This window comes from Lonchura striata, chromosome 1 (genome assembly GCF_050655825.1).
Source record: "Lonchura striata isolate lonStrDom1 chromosome 1, ASM5065582v1, whole genome shotgun sequence".
Taxonomy (NCBI): domain Eukaryota; kingdom Metazoa; phylum Chordata; class Aves; order Passeriformes; family Estrildidae; genus Lonchura; species Lonchura striata.
In genome coordinates this window covers 40,797,872-40,813,885 of record NC_140703.1, presented here as the reverse complement: position 1 = coordinate 40,813,885, position 16,014 = coordinate 40,797,872, and the positions used below count along the sequence as shown (strand labels likewise).

The following is a 16,014-nucleotide window of genomic DNA, read 5'->3' as shown; positions in this document are numbered from 1 at the left end:
GTATAGGTAGGGGATATAGAATTGGTGAATCCAGCTGAACACTGTGATTTTTTCATGCTTGAACCTTTTTTTTGTTTGTTTGTTTTGTTTGATTTGGAGTTTTTTATGGTTGTTTTGGTTTTATTTATTTATTTAGAGTGCATCCAGGATGGACCATATAAAGCCAGAGGTATTGATTCTGTGCCTTGTTGCTGGTTTTCTAGTACCACAGGCTTGCTGTGATAGTCTGGTCACTTCTATCAGTCCAAGTTTAGCAGAGTTATTCCACATTGTATCTTAAATGATGCAAAGGAATTGCCTGGATGAGATTCACAGCAGGCAGGTTGTTACCTGTGAGAAATGATGAAAAGTCCTTTGTAGCTGCACATAACCTCTAGGTGAGGATTCTTGTTTTGTGAGTGTTTTTAGTTCTGTTTTGCTTTTGTGATCAGGCTGACAAATGAGATTGAGTTGTAACACCAAAAGAAAGCATCTCACTCTCAGCGAAACCTCTTCTTGGATTTCAAAAAAGCAGTCATAAGACAGCTTGTAGCATCAACCAGAGATGACACATCAAGAGGAAGTCATGTCTGGGGTGAACTGAGCTTTGCACCTTTGCTTGCTGATATATGCTCCTCACTTACAACATCACATTAAAGGCATCTTTACATTTTGATATTAAGAAGAGGGAAAGAGGAAGTGGCAGTAACCCATTAATTTCTACATACATTTTATTTGACTATATTAGAGTGATGGAAAAACTTGAGTTCATAATTTATTTCAATTCAACTCAGTATTTGATACCAGTAATTATTGCCCTCCAAATCTGTCTTTATGTGCATGTGGCATGTGTCCAGCTGTTGTGCCATGGCAGAACTGGGGGATGTGGTGAAGAATGTAGCCAATGGCTGGCATGGTGTCCACCCTTGCTGTGCAGTCAGGGAATTGCACAGCTCCAGGCAGCTCAGGGGCAAAAATACTTTGGGTATGGAAATACTAAGCCCCTACTAACTCTCATTTCAGAGAGGCTTTCATACCATGCTGTGGTTTTTCTTAATCTCACTTTGTAGATACTTCTGTATTTAAAATTTGTCTAGGAGATGCTTTAGAACAACTACTTTATACTTTATTGATGAATGTTTGTCTACACCAGTAGTTTGTTAGCATACTTGTTACTGCTTGGGCTTCTTTTCAATTGTCAATGACAGCTGCAATAAGAGTGACAGCACTGAGTCATGTTATGATTTAGACTTTGCTGTGCGGCAGAAGAACCAGAAGTATCAGCAGCTCTTTCAGTAATCAGCTCTTTCTCCCCATTTCTTCCTGTTGGAGTACCCTTTATGCCAATAAATACCTGTTGTGGATGATAAATGCTTGTGTCAGGGTGTGTCAGCTTGCCCCTCCTTGTTCTGCAGGTTTGTGAGAGCCACAGCCCATGAGCAGGGACCCTCCTCCCTGCCTCGTCCAAGGGCAGCTGAACCCTGTGTTCATGCAAGACTAATTCAGATTATTTTCATTAAGTCTTTAGTTGTGTTACCTTGTTTGTCTTGGAGGACAAAATGTATGGTGCTGGGCTTTGTTTCTGGCTTAACAGAGTACAAAAATTTTCAGGGTTCTTGGACTGATACACACCATGATGAACTGCTCTGGTTTTTATGGAGAAAGTGTTGTGTGGATGAGCTGAACTCCATGATTCTGTTTCCTTGAAAGAAGCTGCATTGGTGTCCATTGGATAAAAGATTTACCTGCAAATGTTTTTAATGACTGGAGTATATGTAAATTGTGCTCAAAAGAATTGTTTTCTTTCTTTTGCAGTTTCTTGCACAGCCAACCACTCAGTGGAAAAAGAATTCTTCAGCCTCTTGTTTCAAAAGACCTCGGACAATCTTCTGCTGTTACACTCCCTTTGGTCCCACATTTCAGCAAAGAAAAGATCCAAAGAGGAGGATGAGGCAGCTTAGAGGAAAACCCAAAAAAGAGACCTCCAAAGATAAAAAGGAGAGAAAACAAGCAATGCAAGAGGCCCGGCAACAGATCACCACCGTGGTGCTTCCCACGCTGGCTGTTGTAGTACTGCTGATTGTTGTGTTTGTTTATGTAGCGACTCGTCCCAATACAACTGAATGATGCAGCTTTTCAGACTCTCTAGCTTTGGGATATTAATTTTACCAAGAGCCAAAAGGAACTCTCTGCCACTCTTTTAGTACTTTGCAAAGGATCTTGCTGGTATTTTCAGTCTTTCTTTTGGCTACAGTCCCACAGATTCTCTTTAGGAATGTAACATAAAACGTATTAGTGAATGTGCCAGTACGTTTTATGGTCCAGTTATGTGCCTTTCAGACTTTTAAAAATGGTGTTTTTCGTAAAGCTGTTTGAAGCTCTATATTGTAAAAGGAAATCGTGTTCTGCTATAAATTTGTAAAAAATCAGCTTTCAGCTTTTATCACTGTTACAGATAATGTTGCTCCCATGAGCTCTTGTATGTCTATTTCAGAACTTCCAAAGAAGTACATTTCTTCTTTGTACTTAATGTCATATGATGTGCTTTGATTCAGAAAAGATATATTTATTTTTTGAATAAAAGAAGTCTTACTTGGAATCTTCAAATTATTTTGCAAAAAAAAAAAAGAAAAGTGACATTGTGAGAGCCTACATTGTGTAATAATTTTTTCATCAACCACTATATAGTTCACTCAAAAAGAATTTCTTTTTGGTGTGAGATGTAAACATGCAAAGTGAATACTTCAGGACCTGCTGTATGGAATCTTACAGAATTTGGACAGGGACATTCTGCCAGGTTATGGTGAAGTAACTAATAACAAACTGCATAAACACAGATAGTTGCTTATCTGAATGTTCAATATTTGAAACTGTGTAAATGGCAATAAAAAGGTGGTTTTGCATACAAAACCTTGATTATTTCTTTTATTAAGAAGGGAGAAGTAACAGTGTAACTTTAGTCCTCATCCCCTCATTAGAAGGAACCTGTGAGCACAGGTTGGGCAGTTTAATTCTAGGAAATTAAGCTGCAAATTCTCATCAAAATGCCCCAATGAACCTGTATTCTACTACAGCCCTTTTTTATTCAAGTAATTTAAGGCATTCAATAGGCATTAACCTTCAGAAGATTTTGGGGAAGGAGATTGGGAACTCCTCACTGCTGCTTAAATGCAGGCCAAAGAAGGAAAAACATGATGCTCTGGTGCACTGGTGCATGGCAGGAAATATTGATGTGCTTAAAGTTAAAGATCCCGTGAGTCTTTCCCTCATGTGTAGTCTTTTGGCTAAGGCATAGTCCCAGTGAAGTCAGCAGGACTCTTCACTGAGGTGCCAGTGAAAGAGGGGGCTGTGTTTCCTGCATCACCTCCATGTACTGCTCCTGTGCAGAATACTGCTGCCACCCAAAGTTGCTTTACAAAAAAAAACCCACTCCAGGTGAGCAAATGCAAGTCCTTGCAGTGTACTTTTCCCTAAGGCCCATATTCCCACAGCAGGGTGAGCCTATGGCTGGGTATAAACTGGCTCCCCTGGGAATGATGCAGATATCTGATGGTGTGAGGGTGGCCGTGGCTCCTGACTTGGTGCTAGTGCTGTTGGGAGTGTCTAGAATAAAACTGGCCCTGAAGACAGATGTTTTTGAAATACAAAGTTTACTAAAACTTAAAGAGTTTGGATGAACTGTGAGGTTGTTCCCCCCTGCAGTTTGCATCCTAGTTGGGATATCTGCACAACAAGCTGCACAGACAGCATGGCCAGCGTGGTCTGACTGCAAGAGTGTTCACCCGCCGAGCGGCCAGCGGGAAGTCTGCTGGCAAACCCCTGTGCTCAGCGGGCCGTGTGCTGACACTGAAATTATCTGTGCTTTGCACTGACAACTGCTTCCTTCAGCTGGGGAGCTCTCAAATGATGAATCTCTAACGGTAATTGCTTAGTCTGTCATCTCCCAGCTGTTTCTGTTCTCCTAGGCACCAAATCCTTGTCCTATTTTTATTTTATCCTCAGTCAGGGATGGCTGCAGTGGAGCTCTGGTAGTTTGCACCTTTTTCAACTGTGCTGTTCAGCTTGAATAAAATTTGTGCCTGAGCAAGTGACCAAAAGCGTGTGCAATTTAAATATGCATGTCCTGCAGAGTACTTGGTGTCTTGGGTGTTTAGAATAGAAGTGCAGTTTTTGATAACCTCTTGCAGAGGTTCCTCCTCATTGTCCTCTTCCATAGATTCTTAACCAGGGATTTCTGACTCTTCTTGTTCTGTAATACTTTGTGATGGCTCTAATGAAGTCCCTGTGACTTCCCCATCTCTGAGTAGTAGCTTATTTCAGCTTCTTCTACCTGCAGAGTTTTTTTATGAGGCCAGGCAATGATCTTATAATTCAGAGATCCTTCCCCAAAATTGTTCAAAGTCTTTCTGCAGTTTTGCCCCACCTTCATTTTCTTCAAGAGTTGAGTCTGTGACATAAGAGCAATGAACTGATGAACTGGCTGATAACAACTAAATAGGTAAAATGTCAGTTGGGCTAGATAACATTTATGATTACTCCTCTAATGAGATGTTACATTGCTGCTGCTTTTTCTTATGCCCTTCATTTATCTCTTGTCATCTGTAAATTCTTCAGGTCACAGTAATAATATTTTCAGAGACAAATGTCTATTAATATGAACCTATAGCTAATTAAAGATGTGTATTTAAATTCTCTGAAATGTGCAATTTTACTGAGTACTAATTGAGAGGAAGATAGTGTTACACATTTTGAATGGTTCTTTAAGTAGTTCCTTATGTAGTAGAAGCTGGAATTGATTTCACAGTTCAACTTAAAAAAAAAAAATATTTTTTTCTCTAGTAAACAATAAAGTTGGATTCTGACATTTTCTACCAAATTCCCTTTTACTTGTACTGAATATGAGAATGTGGGTTTGGAAAAAAGGTATGAAGCCTCTGCAGACAGAAACTGTCAAAAATCACTGAGTAATAATGGGGAAATAAATAAATGGTGGTTGCCCAAATGTCAACTTGTGTGAGCTTCTCAGCTGAAGGTGTAACAGTGCCTCTGTTTTTTTAACTGTATGTATTGCTCCAACTGTCAGTTGCCTTCAAAAATGTCTTAGAAATAGAGTTTCAAACCTTTTCCCAGCATACAGTAGCTTGTGGGCAAAATTGAATGATTTATTACAAGCATTTTCCAGAAAACTCATGCTGAGACACTTCTTCAGCAGTGTCTTATGATTTCCAAGAGTGCTCATTATCAGGTGAAGTCATTAAAAATCTGCCATTGCCTTCTGATAAATCAAGTTAGAGAAGCAGTTTTTAAAACCTGATTTTTCAAAGCATAAATCAAATCTGAGTCAAATACTTAAGGTATTGAATGGAGTTTTATAAATGTCTGCAAAGTGCTAAGAAAACAAAGCGATCATGTCAAGTATTCTTGCAGTGGGTAAATGCCCAGCTGCCTTACACATGGCCCCAGCTTCCCATAGCCAGGTGAGAGAAGCCAGTGGCACTGCCTGTGGTCTGAAGGAAGAACTACACGCATTTTAAGAGCTTAAAGAGATTGGCTCCTGGTCTCATGTTTCAATGAATCTACAAGAAAATAGTTACTTATTCACTGATATTCAGTTTAAATGCACACAACAGAGAAGATGCACTGTTCTTTTTTCAGACCGTTTATGTTCAGTGCCCAGATGGATCATGTACAGCTTTGAACACTCCTGCAGCTGTGGAAGAGGTGAAAGAAACAGATTGATCTGTTGGTTTAGGAAGAGACACAGGAATGCAGCATATCACACTCTAGGGGCATTGCTCAATCCACTAGCAGAAACTTAAATGCAGTACATTAAATTACAGCCTATTTATGGATTTAAAGGTGTCCATGTGATTAAAGAGTAACTCCAACACAGTGAACTTTGAGATCTGATCCCCACAGTGAGGGAAAAACAACACGCAGTTCCCACACTGGTTTACCCAACTCCAATGAACTCTGCTTAACCCAGCATTTTCTCAGCAGAAGCTGTGTGTGAGAAGAAAAAACCCAGATTTTCCTAGTGCAAGGCAGTTTGTGTGTAAAATCTAGTGGATAGCTATTTTGAATAGAATTAAACGGGGATTTGAATGATTGTGAATGATGTAATTGGCTGTTGTAGGTTGTAAAGCCAGAGGGGATTTATACAAGTTAAGGACCTTCTCCCCAGTACACTCTACCAGCTGTTGAGTCTGTGGGAGACGCAGGAGCAGAGAGCAGCAGGAGTGAGAGGAGTTAATCACATACCTGAGCTGGCTGTGTAATCCAGGCTTTGGTGGCTGGCAAGACAGACTGCAGATGTGCAGTCTCCTGGCTCATGCATTCAGCAGTCTCTGTTGATGGTTTCCTTCTCATTCCTACTTGTGGTGTTTAGTTGAGCTTGGAATTATTAAGTGCTGGTGGGCTTCATTCTGTGTGCTGTTGTAGCGCTGTTAAACCAGGAGTTAGAACCAGTTCCACTACAATAAAGCCAGAGCAGTGACACTGGGGGGTTAGGCACTTCCTGTACTGTCTCTGATCACAGCATAGATTTATTGGCTGTTGTTTAAGTCTACCCATTGGAAAAGCAAGAGAGCTGTGCCTGTGATTGTTTGTTTTTATGTTCATTTGGCACTGTGTTTTGCTGCTGCAGTTTGCATTCCTCTCTACATTGGCTCGGAGTACTCACACTCTTCCAATGTCTGACACTCTTCCATTCTTATACTCCTCAATTTCCCATACATGAGAGAGTAAGAAATAGAAGAAAATGCGCTACATATCCAACTTTCATGTGAGCCCCTTTTAAATGGCTATTTAGTATTCAGTAACTGCTGTTTCAGCCTCCTCAGAGAAAGTTTTGGGAAGTGAATTGGACAGCAATGCTCTGGCAGCTTTTATGCCACCAACTATTTCAAAATTATATCTTGATGAAACATGTTGGCAACTGCGTGCATTTGACCTCTGTTTTTTCTTCAGCCAAAAAAAAAAAAAAAAAAAAAAAAAAAAAAAAAAGCTGGTGGCAGCCTGAACCATTGTTCTTCGTGTTTAGAACAAGTCTTTCAACTGGGAGCCAAAAAATTGCTTTTCAGTACAGCTTTGAAAAATCATCAAAGTCCAGCAGCTTATAAAAATTTTCCATTGCTTCACTATTCACAAAGTAGAATAGAAATTTTCTGTAGTATCCAGACAATTTGCAGCTCCCGAAGATTGCACCTTGTCTTGTCAAATGAGCCTAATATTTAATACTTTTTTTTTCATTTTTATTGGTGTCTTGAGTAATTTGTAGCCTTGGACCTTTCTGATTATTCCTTTTTTAACAATATACATCCATGTCCAACCCCTGTCCATAAATGAGTAATTTCTCAGTCTTTATTATTTCTGCTGTCCATCATTAAAAAGTTTTTTTGGCATAACATGAGGTTAACATCAGGAAGATATATCTTCCTTCAGAAACCTCTCACCTGCTCAGTTGAGTTTCTGCCTTTTAATGTAACTAAAGTGTTCAAACCAGTGGTTTCTATACTATGGCATCAATTGTCTCATTTAAATTGGGGATTGTTAGATGAGCAACTTTTGCTGTTTGGTTGAGAAAGAGAAGGACAAACTTTCTGGTTAGTAGGTGTTAAAAAAAAATGGCACCTTGATCCATTGTGTCTCAGTGCATTTGTGGCACAGTGCTCTCTGAGCAGGCAATAACAGTAACAAGTAGGCTGTTCAGATACAGGTACTTCACAATTTCCAGTGCTTCTCAAAGGCAGTTTATTATATGGCATTGCACAAAAGCCAGGCTGAAACTAACTCTGGTATTTTATCAGCCAAAATTAGTAGCTTGCCCAGATCTTAAAAAGCTTTAGGAAAAAAAACATTGTATGCATTTCTGATGATTTCATTCACTCATTCTGCATCATCTCACAGATCTAACCTTGAGTACTGTCCTCATGCCTGAACTGGAGGCAGACGTGTACATTTCTTGGAAGATCTGGAGCAGTCTGTCATCTTGTATGTTTGAATCTGAGAGTGGCAAAAGATTCTGGCTAACTGGCTATTTATTTTGCTCTTCTGAAAGTCAGTATTTTGCTGTCTTTTTGCTTATACAGATCTTTCCCCACTTAAAATTTAGCTTTATTTTCAGAGGTTTCTGAATTTCTTCATTAATTCTTTTAAAACTGCATCTCCCCCTAAGCTGAGGGTGCGTATATATTTAGTTTGTTCAGATGTCCTTCCATCATCTTTCTGTTCAGTTCTTGTTCCTCCAGCTGCGTCTAGTAATTTTCCTGAATTTTCCTGTAAAAGGTTCTTTGATGTCCTCATCTTCATTGCTCATTTTACTGCAAGCTGAGCCAAAGTGGTATTTAAAATCTTGGTATTTTGTGTAAGTATGATGTAGTGTATTTTGTCTTAGTGGAAATATAGAATCAAAAAACAATTTACATTTTAGCCATGGTCCTGAATATTAATGAGACTTCTTTTACTCACAAACTGGAGCAGTTTGACAGCCTGGTATTATTTTTATCCAGATTTTCCCAGGAAGTTGGCAACAGTATATGGTGGAAAGCAGTTCTTCAGTATCTCATTCACTGAAATTGGTGGTTCATCAACAGTGTCTGTAATTTCTGTTTCGCTTGCACAGCAATAGAATTCAGTGTGAACTGCAAATAAAAGGAATCTCAATATTATGCAGATTTTCGGCACATGTAGTTGAATTAACTCTGCTCGGTTATATAATGTTTTTCTATGATGTAGGAAAATGTAAAGAATTTAGGCCCTTACCTAAGACTGATCACATGTTGTCTGAAGTTGAAGTTTTTCCTCACTGTTCCAATACAGTTAAGCAAAGAACCAACATGGTAAGAAAGCTTCAATCCAAAATAGGTGCTTTTGAACACAGGTTTTAAAAATTGTAAAGTCTTAATGTAAAGTGCCTGAGATCAGGTTCTGCCCCTGGTGAAGTCTATCAGTCTGGTAAAAGGGGAAATATGGGTGGCTTCAAAACATGTGCTTGGTCTTTTAATGTTCTTCTCACAAAGCAGCATTTCCAGAGGCCCAGGGGCTACTTCCATGGCCAAGAATCACCAGAGCATAGATAAGCTTTTCATGCCAGGAGCTGAGACATGGGTAAAGGCCTTTATTATTTTTCTGTACAATCTAGAGAATTTGTCTTGGTTGATTCTAATTTCAAGGGAATAATTCCACTTATTGGCCCTTTGTACATTACAGAATTTTAAGTATCTTAATTTACAGTGCTGCAACAGGGTCTCTGCTGCACACAATTTAACTGTGCAAAACCCATCTGTATCTTTCAGAATATGTTCAGAGTTTATTTTGTCATATACTCAAGTTACAATATACTTAAATCTGTAGGAGAATGATGATTTTCTTGAAAACTTGGTGTTACAAATACATGATATTGGCGATATGCCTAAATACATTAAGCAGCTAGTTGCAGATTTTAGTTCTAAGAAACTCATGGGTGATTACTTGGTTTGATTTTCTTAATTGTGTGACTGGCTTAAGTATGCCTGCTTTGCTGCATTCTGGCATATTTTTTTAGAGTATTTTCAGAATATCTTTGCAGCTCTTCAAGGTGTGAATTTAAACGTTCTTCAAATTCTCTTTCATGTTTCTCTTCCTCTTGAAGGAACTTTTCTGTTGTTGAAAGGAAGGACATCTCAGGGGGAGACTGAGCAATGAATAGAAAATCATGGTTAGGAAAAACCAACAAGTGCTACAACGTGTTTGCATTATTAAATTCTAGATGTGAAAAACATATTGACCTACAGCAGCTAATAACACTATAATGCTTTACACCTCTTCAAGAAAGCACCATTTTTAAAGGCATGCATTTTTAAAGGCAGCCATGCCTAAATGACATGAACTGAATGTTGTGTTTGATTATCTCTGATATTCATGGCATTAGGATGTAGCTTGGCCATTAAAAATTTAAATATCCCACTAGACAGAATTAAGCTGCTGCAGAACCTCCAAAATCTATCAACTACAGGCTATGTTAGTTATTTGTATAATATAGACCAGGGCAGAGGACAATAATCTTTTTTGGAATGACATTGAGTATAATTATGTTGGATACTGCTGATTGTCTCCTGTAATTTTAGCTCTCTGCTTCTGTGGTATTATACTTTCTAAGGAAAGGAAGAAAACTTGAGCTCATTTCAGTACTATTAACTCCAAGCTCTGACATTCTGGCGAATATACTAAATTTTTGTTCACTGCAAGTAATTCGCTGAAAAATCTTCTTTTCATTTCATGAGCATTTAGTAGACTCAGACACAAACCATACCAATAATCAGCCTTTAGATGGTTGTCATGGGATGCAGAGCTGTATGAAAATGACATGTGTGAATCTTTGCTGGAACAAGGTCTAAATTTTTCAGCACCAATTTTTGTTAATTTTCTTGCTAATACCTAAGATGAATTCATTGGAATATCTTTATCAAAAGAAATATGAAATAATTTTTCTTTTACTAATGACACTATGCCTGTTTAAATACATTCAATGCTTTTTTTGTAGAGATAAATGCAATTTTATGACATGAATTTTTGAGTTTCGGCTGAAAAAAACTTAGTATAGGGGCTTTAATATTAAAAGAGAGGTAATCTTCTATTTTTATATTGTCATATATTAAGAAAAATGATTGACATCTTTAATCTTAGTTAAACCATATCTTAAATAGTTTTAGTTACTGGTTAAGTTATTAGTCTAGAATTTCAGGGTTTTTTTTCTAGAATTTAAAAATGTTTGAAGTTTATGTGTTAGCACATCAAACAGGAATTCAAATATTCAGATTGTCTGTGGAAAAGGCCAATTATATTACATCCAAAAATTTTTACTCCAGGCTCCACCGTGTCAGAATGGGGTATTCCTTATTTCCACAGCAACTAGAGACAGATTTGGACTTTGTTTTCAACTTCATTGAAAACTGCTCTCTAGCAGCTTTTAAGGCTAAAAGATACTAATTGGAAAAAATGCTCTAAAGCACCAATCCATTCAAACTCTTTGTACAACTCTGAGATAAAATTTAGAGAATTCCTATAGGAAACCCACTTTCTTTTCAAAGTACAGAAGTGAGTGACAGCTGGAAATAAATTCTGAGTTTAATACCATCCTTCTTGAGTGAGAGAGGCCTTCTGATGTATAGGGCTCCTAAAATGAAATTCACAGAAAAAGCAGAATCTTCCTTTTCTCAATCCCTCTAAAAGAATGATTTAAAATGATGGGCAAGATAAAGTGACTTAATTCGACATGTATGAATAAGAAACCTAAAGATATTGGGTCACTTTTTGCCATAACACCCCTCTCTCAATCCTTGTACTAGCAAGAAAAAGAATGCCAATCCTCTAAAGTTTAAGAAATTGGAGGGATATCACCTGCCTTTGATTTTGTGATTTCCCATTCACAAATTATCACTGTTTCCATATGAAGAGTTTTCTGAATGCCATGGCTATATGCCATTTATTCCTTCATGGGCTAGGTCACAAATACGTCTCCTTGTGTTGTCAAGATTCAGTGACAGAATTATTAGTACTATTTTGAATTATTTGAAGAAGGCTTTTGTATTATGAAGAATACATTGGATTTGGAGGCTTAACTTAAAAAACCACTATGTGTCTCCCTTACTAGATACCACCTATAAAATCACTGATTCAATGCTGAGCAAATAAAACACTTTCACTGAGAAGCATGAGAAACTGGGATAATCTGAATCTGAAATACAAATTTAACAGGTGTCATCACCTAGAGAAAATGTCGTGTTAGACTTTTCCTTATGGACTGCAGATTTACACAGGTACCAGTCTCAGAAACTTTACATCAAGTTAGAAAAGATCCTTAGAAATTCAGGATAACAATGCTAAGAACTACTGACTTCTCATTGGAAAAAGACTGGCCTTACAATCAAGCTATCTTCCCAAACTGTTAATGTTCTTTGCTTCAACTGGTACTTTGATGTGTTTCTTCTTGAAATACACTGTAAACTCTGAATGAGACATTTCATCTCTCCGAGTAGAGAGAAGAATGTTTATCACTTAGAATAAGCAGGTCATGGCCCCCCACAGCTCCTTACCCGAGGGTCAAACATCACAGACTATGATTTTAGATAGGTCCCTAATGCATTGTTTTTCATGCACTTTGAGAGAAGGTTTTATGTAAGCAAGTCTAAAAGGCAACATTCCTTGTTAGCAGCATTTTGCATTCCAAGCCTCTGGTCTGTTCTTTCATTATGTTCTTTATTGTCTTTACTTTTGGCCTCTGAGGAAGAAAAACCACAAAGAAAGTGCTTTAATCCATGTCTCAGATGAGAATCATGGTCCTTGGTTTTGAATTTCTTTTTCTCAGATATTACTGCTTTTATGTTTTTTGGTTTTCTAACTGCAGCTGGATAGGGATGGATTCATCATAAGCTTTCCATCTAAATTGTTTGGGCAATAAGGCAAGGAGGACTCTATTTTTTCATTTCTACAGTGCCAGCTGATCTTATATTTCTTTGGTTTATACCAGTAATGAAAAACACCTTTTTGCCTCATCATTTGCTGGAAATGAAGGAGTGCACCTGATAGAGATGCATATTTCAATAGATGAAATATGTTGTAAGTATGTCTTCTCCTTAAATAAGAGCTACCCAACATGGTCAAGAATTCATTCTGGATTGCTGGGGGGGAGCCCTTCAGGAAGCTAGATCTCTCAAAGAGAGAGAGAGAGACAGAACTGCCTAATTAATTGCCTAGAGGCAATCTCTTACTTGCCCCATGAGTTGACCCAGCATTCTTGGATACACCTTCAGCAGGGCAGCAAGAAAGCTTTAACATGTGGGATATTTTAACATTTGCCAGCTAAATCATAAGCGGTCAAACCGCAGTGTTAGAGTCTTCTCATGCTGAGCTGCTTCTACTTTCCAGGGAATATTTCATAATACCAAGAGTAGTCTGGCTGGATAATTAGTCTTAGTGGTCTGGCTAATTTTAGTCTCATAGTGACTAAATTTGGGATGTTTAGGGACCAGTTTCCTCTAACCCTACACTGCAATACATCTTAGACAGAAGGTGCTGTCTTAAACTTGCTTCTGCTCATATATGAAAATTAAATTTGAGATGCTTAAATTTCTGAGTGACATAGGAAGATTTTTAGATGGCCTAAGTAATAGTAATACCTAAGAGTGAGAGGCATGGACTTTATAGCTTGCCTCGGGGTAGTATCAAGACTGTCAAAATAATTCCTAATGATGTTCAGTGGTAGAATTTCCACAATTTTCCATTGCAATCTATTTATTAAGCAAGTTCCCATACTAATGTTAGAAAATTTCCTAATGTTTATTTTAAATTTAAATTATTAAAGCTTAAATTTTGTATTTCCAAGCCTTAAAGCCAGAACAAACAACTGTCTGTCATCTGAAGAGAAACATGAGAAACTATTTATGACTAAAAGATCAACCAATCATTTTCTGAAGTTGTTCATTTCAGAGAGTGCAGCCTAAAGTACTGTTTAGAAGAATAAGTATTTCCCTAGATTTGGAAACCCTTGAAACAGGAATTTTTGAGGTTATGGGAATTTCCAATGAATCCCAGCTGAGCTTTCTGGCTTATTATAAGGCAAGAATGACTCTTTCTATACATGTCACCTCTAAGTAAGAATGTGAGAAGACAGAGGTTGCAATGGAACATTTACTAATCTTCGTCTGAAGATTCTTTACCAGGAGGAGAGATATAAGTCACTGTCTAAAGCCCTACAGATTATTTTCTCTCTTCCCTCAATACCAAGAGTTATTTTGGTAGGTATCTGGCCATCACCTGGAAATTTGATGTTTTCAATTTGAAGTACAAATATTCTTCAGCAAACTAGTGCCTTATAGGATTTTCTGAAGTTTTGAACATAGTGGAGATTTCACACGAGTCCTGCCCCTGTGTTCTATACCCCTGAAGACCTCAGAACTCTGTCAAATAACTCTAGTTTAACATATTGTGTATTTCCCTCCCTCCTTCTCCTCAATGGAACAGCTTTGCATTTGAACACAGAACTCTGGAGTAACAGACTGTTGAATGATTTCTGCACTAAAGCTGTGGGATCCAATGTCAGCCTGAGTGATGATTTAATTTCAGAGATCTGAACTTGTACCTGCTTCAATTGCACTGATTTGGACCTAGACTCTGCATGAAAAATATCTCTTGCTTAATAGTTTTGTTATGTGTTTGCCCACACACCTGCTGTAACGTCTTGGCATTGATGCTGGCCTGAGTGCCAGCTGGGAAATAGTTTCTCTGCAGCTTGTAGTAGTGTCTCAGAAGGGACTTTTTCCCCAGGCTGTCTGGAAACAGAAGCTTTGCAATTTGGTGTCTCTGTCTGACACTTCTGACAGAAGAAAGAAGAACTGGTGTTTATCAGACTCATCTGAAAAAGTCCAATGACTCTTTTTATGATTAGCAGTTTAAAGAGGAAAACTTTCAAGCCATAAGAACCCAAAAGCTGTTTACTTAAAGTTCCTGTGAAACATAAGAATATAAAAATGCAAGTGAGGTCAAACACCTGGGACTACATGGTTCTCACTGTTCTCAGTCCACTAGGACAAAGCTGATGGGACCACAGTCAGTGAAGGGCTGCACTGCAATCCCTGCTTCCCAAGCACACCATCATTACAGCTCCTCCTATCAACAGTGAGATTCTGGACTATGGAGATAGCTCTGCAGCAGCCATGTCTGTGACAGGAAAGGCTGTGCATTTGTTTCTGAAGTGGACAGCAGAACCGGGGTACAACAACCACAGGTACAATTGCCTGTCAATCCCCCCAGTAAATGCTGAAGTCTTCCCGCTTCTCTCTCTCTAAAGGTTCAGCCCGAGCCCTGCAGCTGAGAATCTCCTGGTTACAAAGATCCATGCATCACAGCTGGACAGAGGGAGGCCTCTAGTTCATTCCTCACTTACATTCTTAGTTTCACTGCTTACTGATGGTATGGTTTCATGGTTTGAGATCAGGAAAGTGCTAATTGTCAAGTGCAAAACAATAGTTGCCTTTAGTGGAGGCCTAAGGAAGAAGAGAAGATACTAAGGAAGAGGATAAATCTCAAATTTAAAGGGAGGTCTAAAGCCAAATAATTATGGAAAATTTTTCCTAAGTAGTCCTAGGCAAAGTGGGATTTGTCCCACTTGTCATGGAGGGTGATAGTCTCCAGTCTATGAAGACAAAAAGAAAGAACGCTGTCCTATTACTCTTTCACTTCAAGAAAAGTAAGAATCACAGCACTTATAATTTCTGTTTCTTTTCAAATACAATAGCTAACATATGGAAAATAGTTGCTATGATTTTTCTGATTTCATCCATCAATCAAAGAGATGTAGATCAAATAAGAACTTGATTTGTCTAACAGCACTTAAGGCAGTAAGTTTGCAGGCATTATGGAAATACAATTGAAGCAGCGTGCTCTTATATAGGCAATACACAGCAAAGTGCCCCAATATAGAAGCCAATAAAATGTAAAAATCTTTCTCACAGTCACATAATGGCAGGTAATTACCACCACTGTTATTAGAACAGAGGTATGGCTCAGTAGGGGATGTTTAATCTCCAGAAAAACAGAATTTGTGTTAGGATAAGCTATTTCCATTTTTGCTGGGCTGGCACTGTATAAATAATAATGACAACAAGAGTGATCTAATTTTTGGCTCCTCCAAGGCTACATTTGGTCCACAGATGGATTTTTGAGAATATACGTGTTATAGGAAAATAGTTACTTACCAATAATTTGATTTCTTCTGCATTGTAAGCAGGGCTCTGAAAGCTGCCTGTTCTGCCCATTGCAGGAAATGGCCCAGGAAGGCCCAAAGGACACCCCACTGGTGGTAATGGAGTTTTATAATCTGTTTTCTTTTCATGGCCTCTGTGAAGTGGATGAGAAGATAAAGTGCTATCACTTTTTGAACCAGTGATATTGCCTTGGTCATACAAAGCAGGACTGCAGTTTCTGTGGCATCCACCAGCAGTGAGCATAGCAGGCTGTTGACATTCCACTTCCCATGAATCTTTATTTTGGAAGGAT

The 16,014-nt window shown here is 38.3% G+C and overlaps 1 protein-coding gene across 15 annotated transcripts in view; it reads right to left on the bottom strand.

Moving 5' to 3' along the window:
- The window catches only part of DEUP1 (deuterosome assembly protein 1), a 68,709-nt gene that overhangs the window by 18,166 nt on the left and 34,529 nt on the right, over nucleotides 1–16,014 (bottom strand). For 6 of the 15 annotated variants that reach the window (XM_085575014.1, XM_085575003.1, XM_085575062.1 and 3 more), the window contains 3 exons: nucleotides 15,714–16,014; nucleotides 8,743–9,652; nucleotides 1–8,621 (listed from right to left, as the gene is read on the bottom strand). The exon at nucleotides 1–8,621 is cut by the window's left edge and continues 18,166 nt beyond it. In XM_085575014.1, the coding sequence (XP_085431140.1) occupies nucleotides 9,482–9,652; nucleotides 15,714–16,014 (472 nt within the window). In that variant the 3' untranslated portion in view covers nucleotides 1–8,621; nucleotides 8,743–9,481. The other 9 variants (XM_085574995.1, XM_085575046.1, XM_085575010.1 and 6 more) reach the window with 9 other exon arrangements.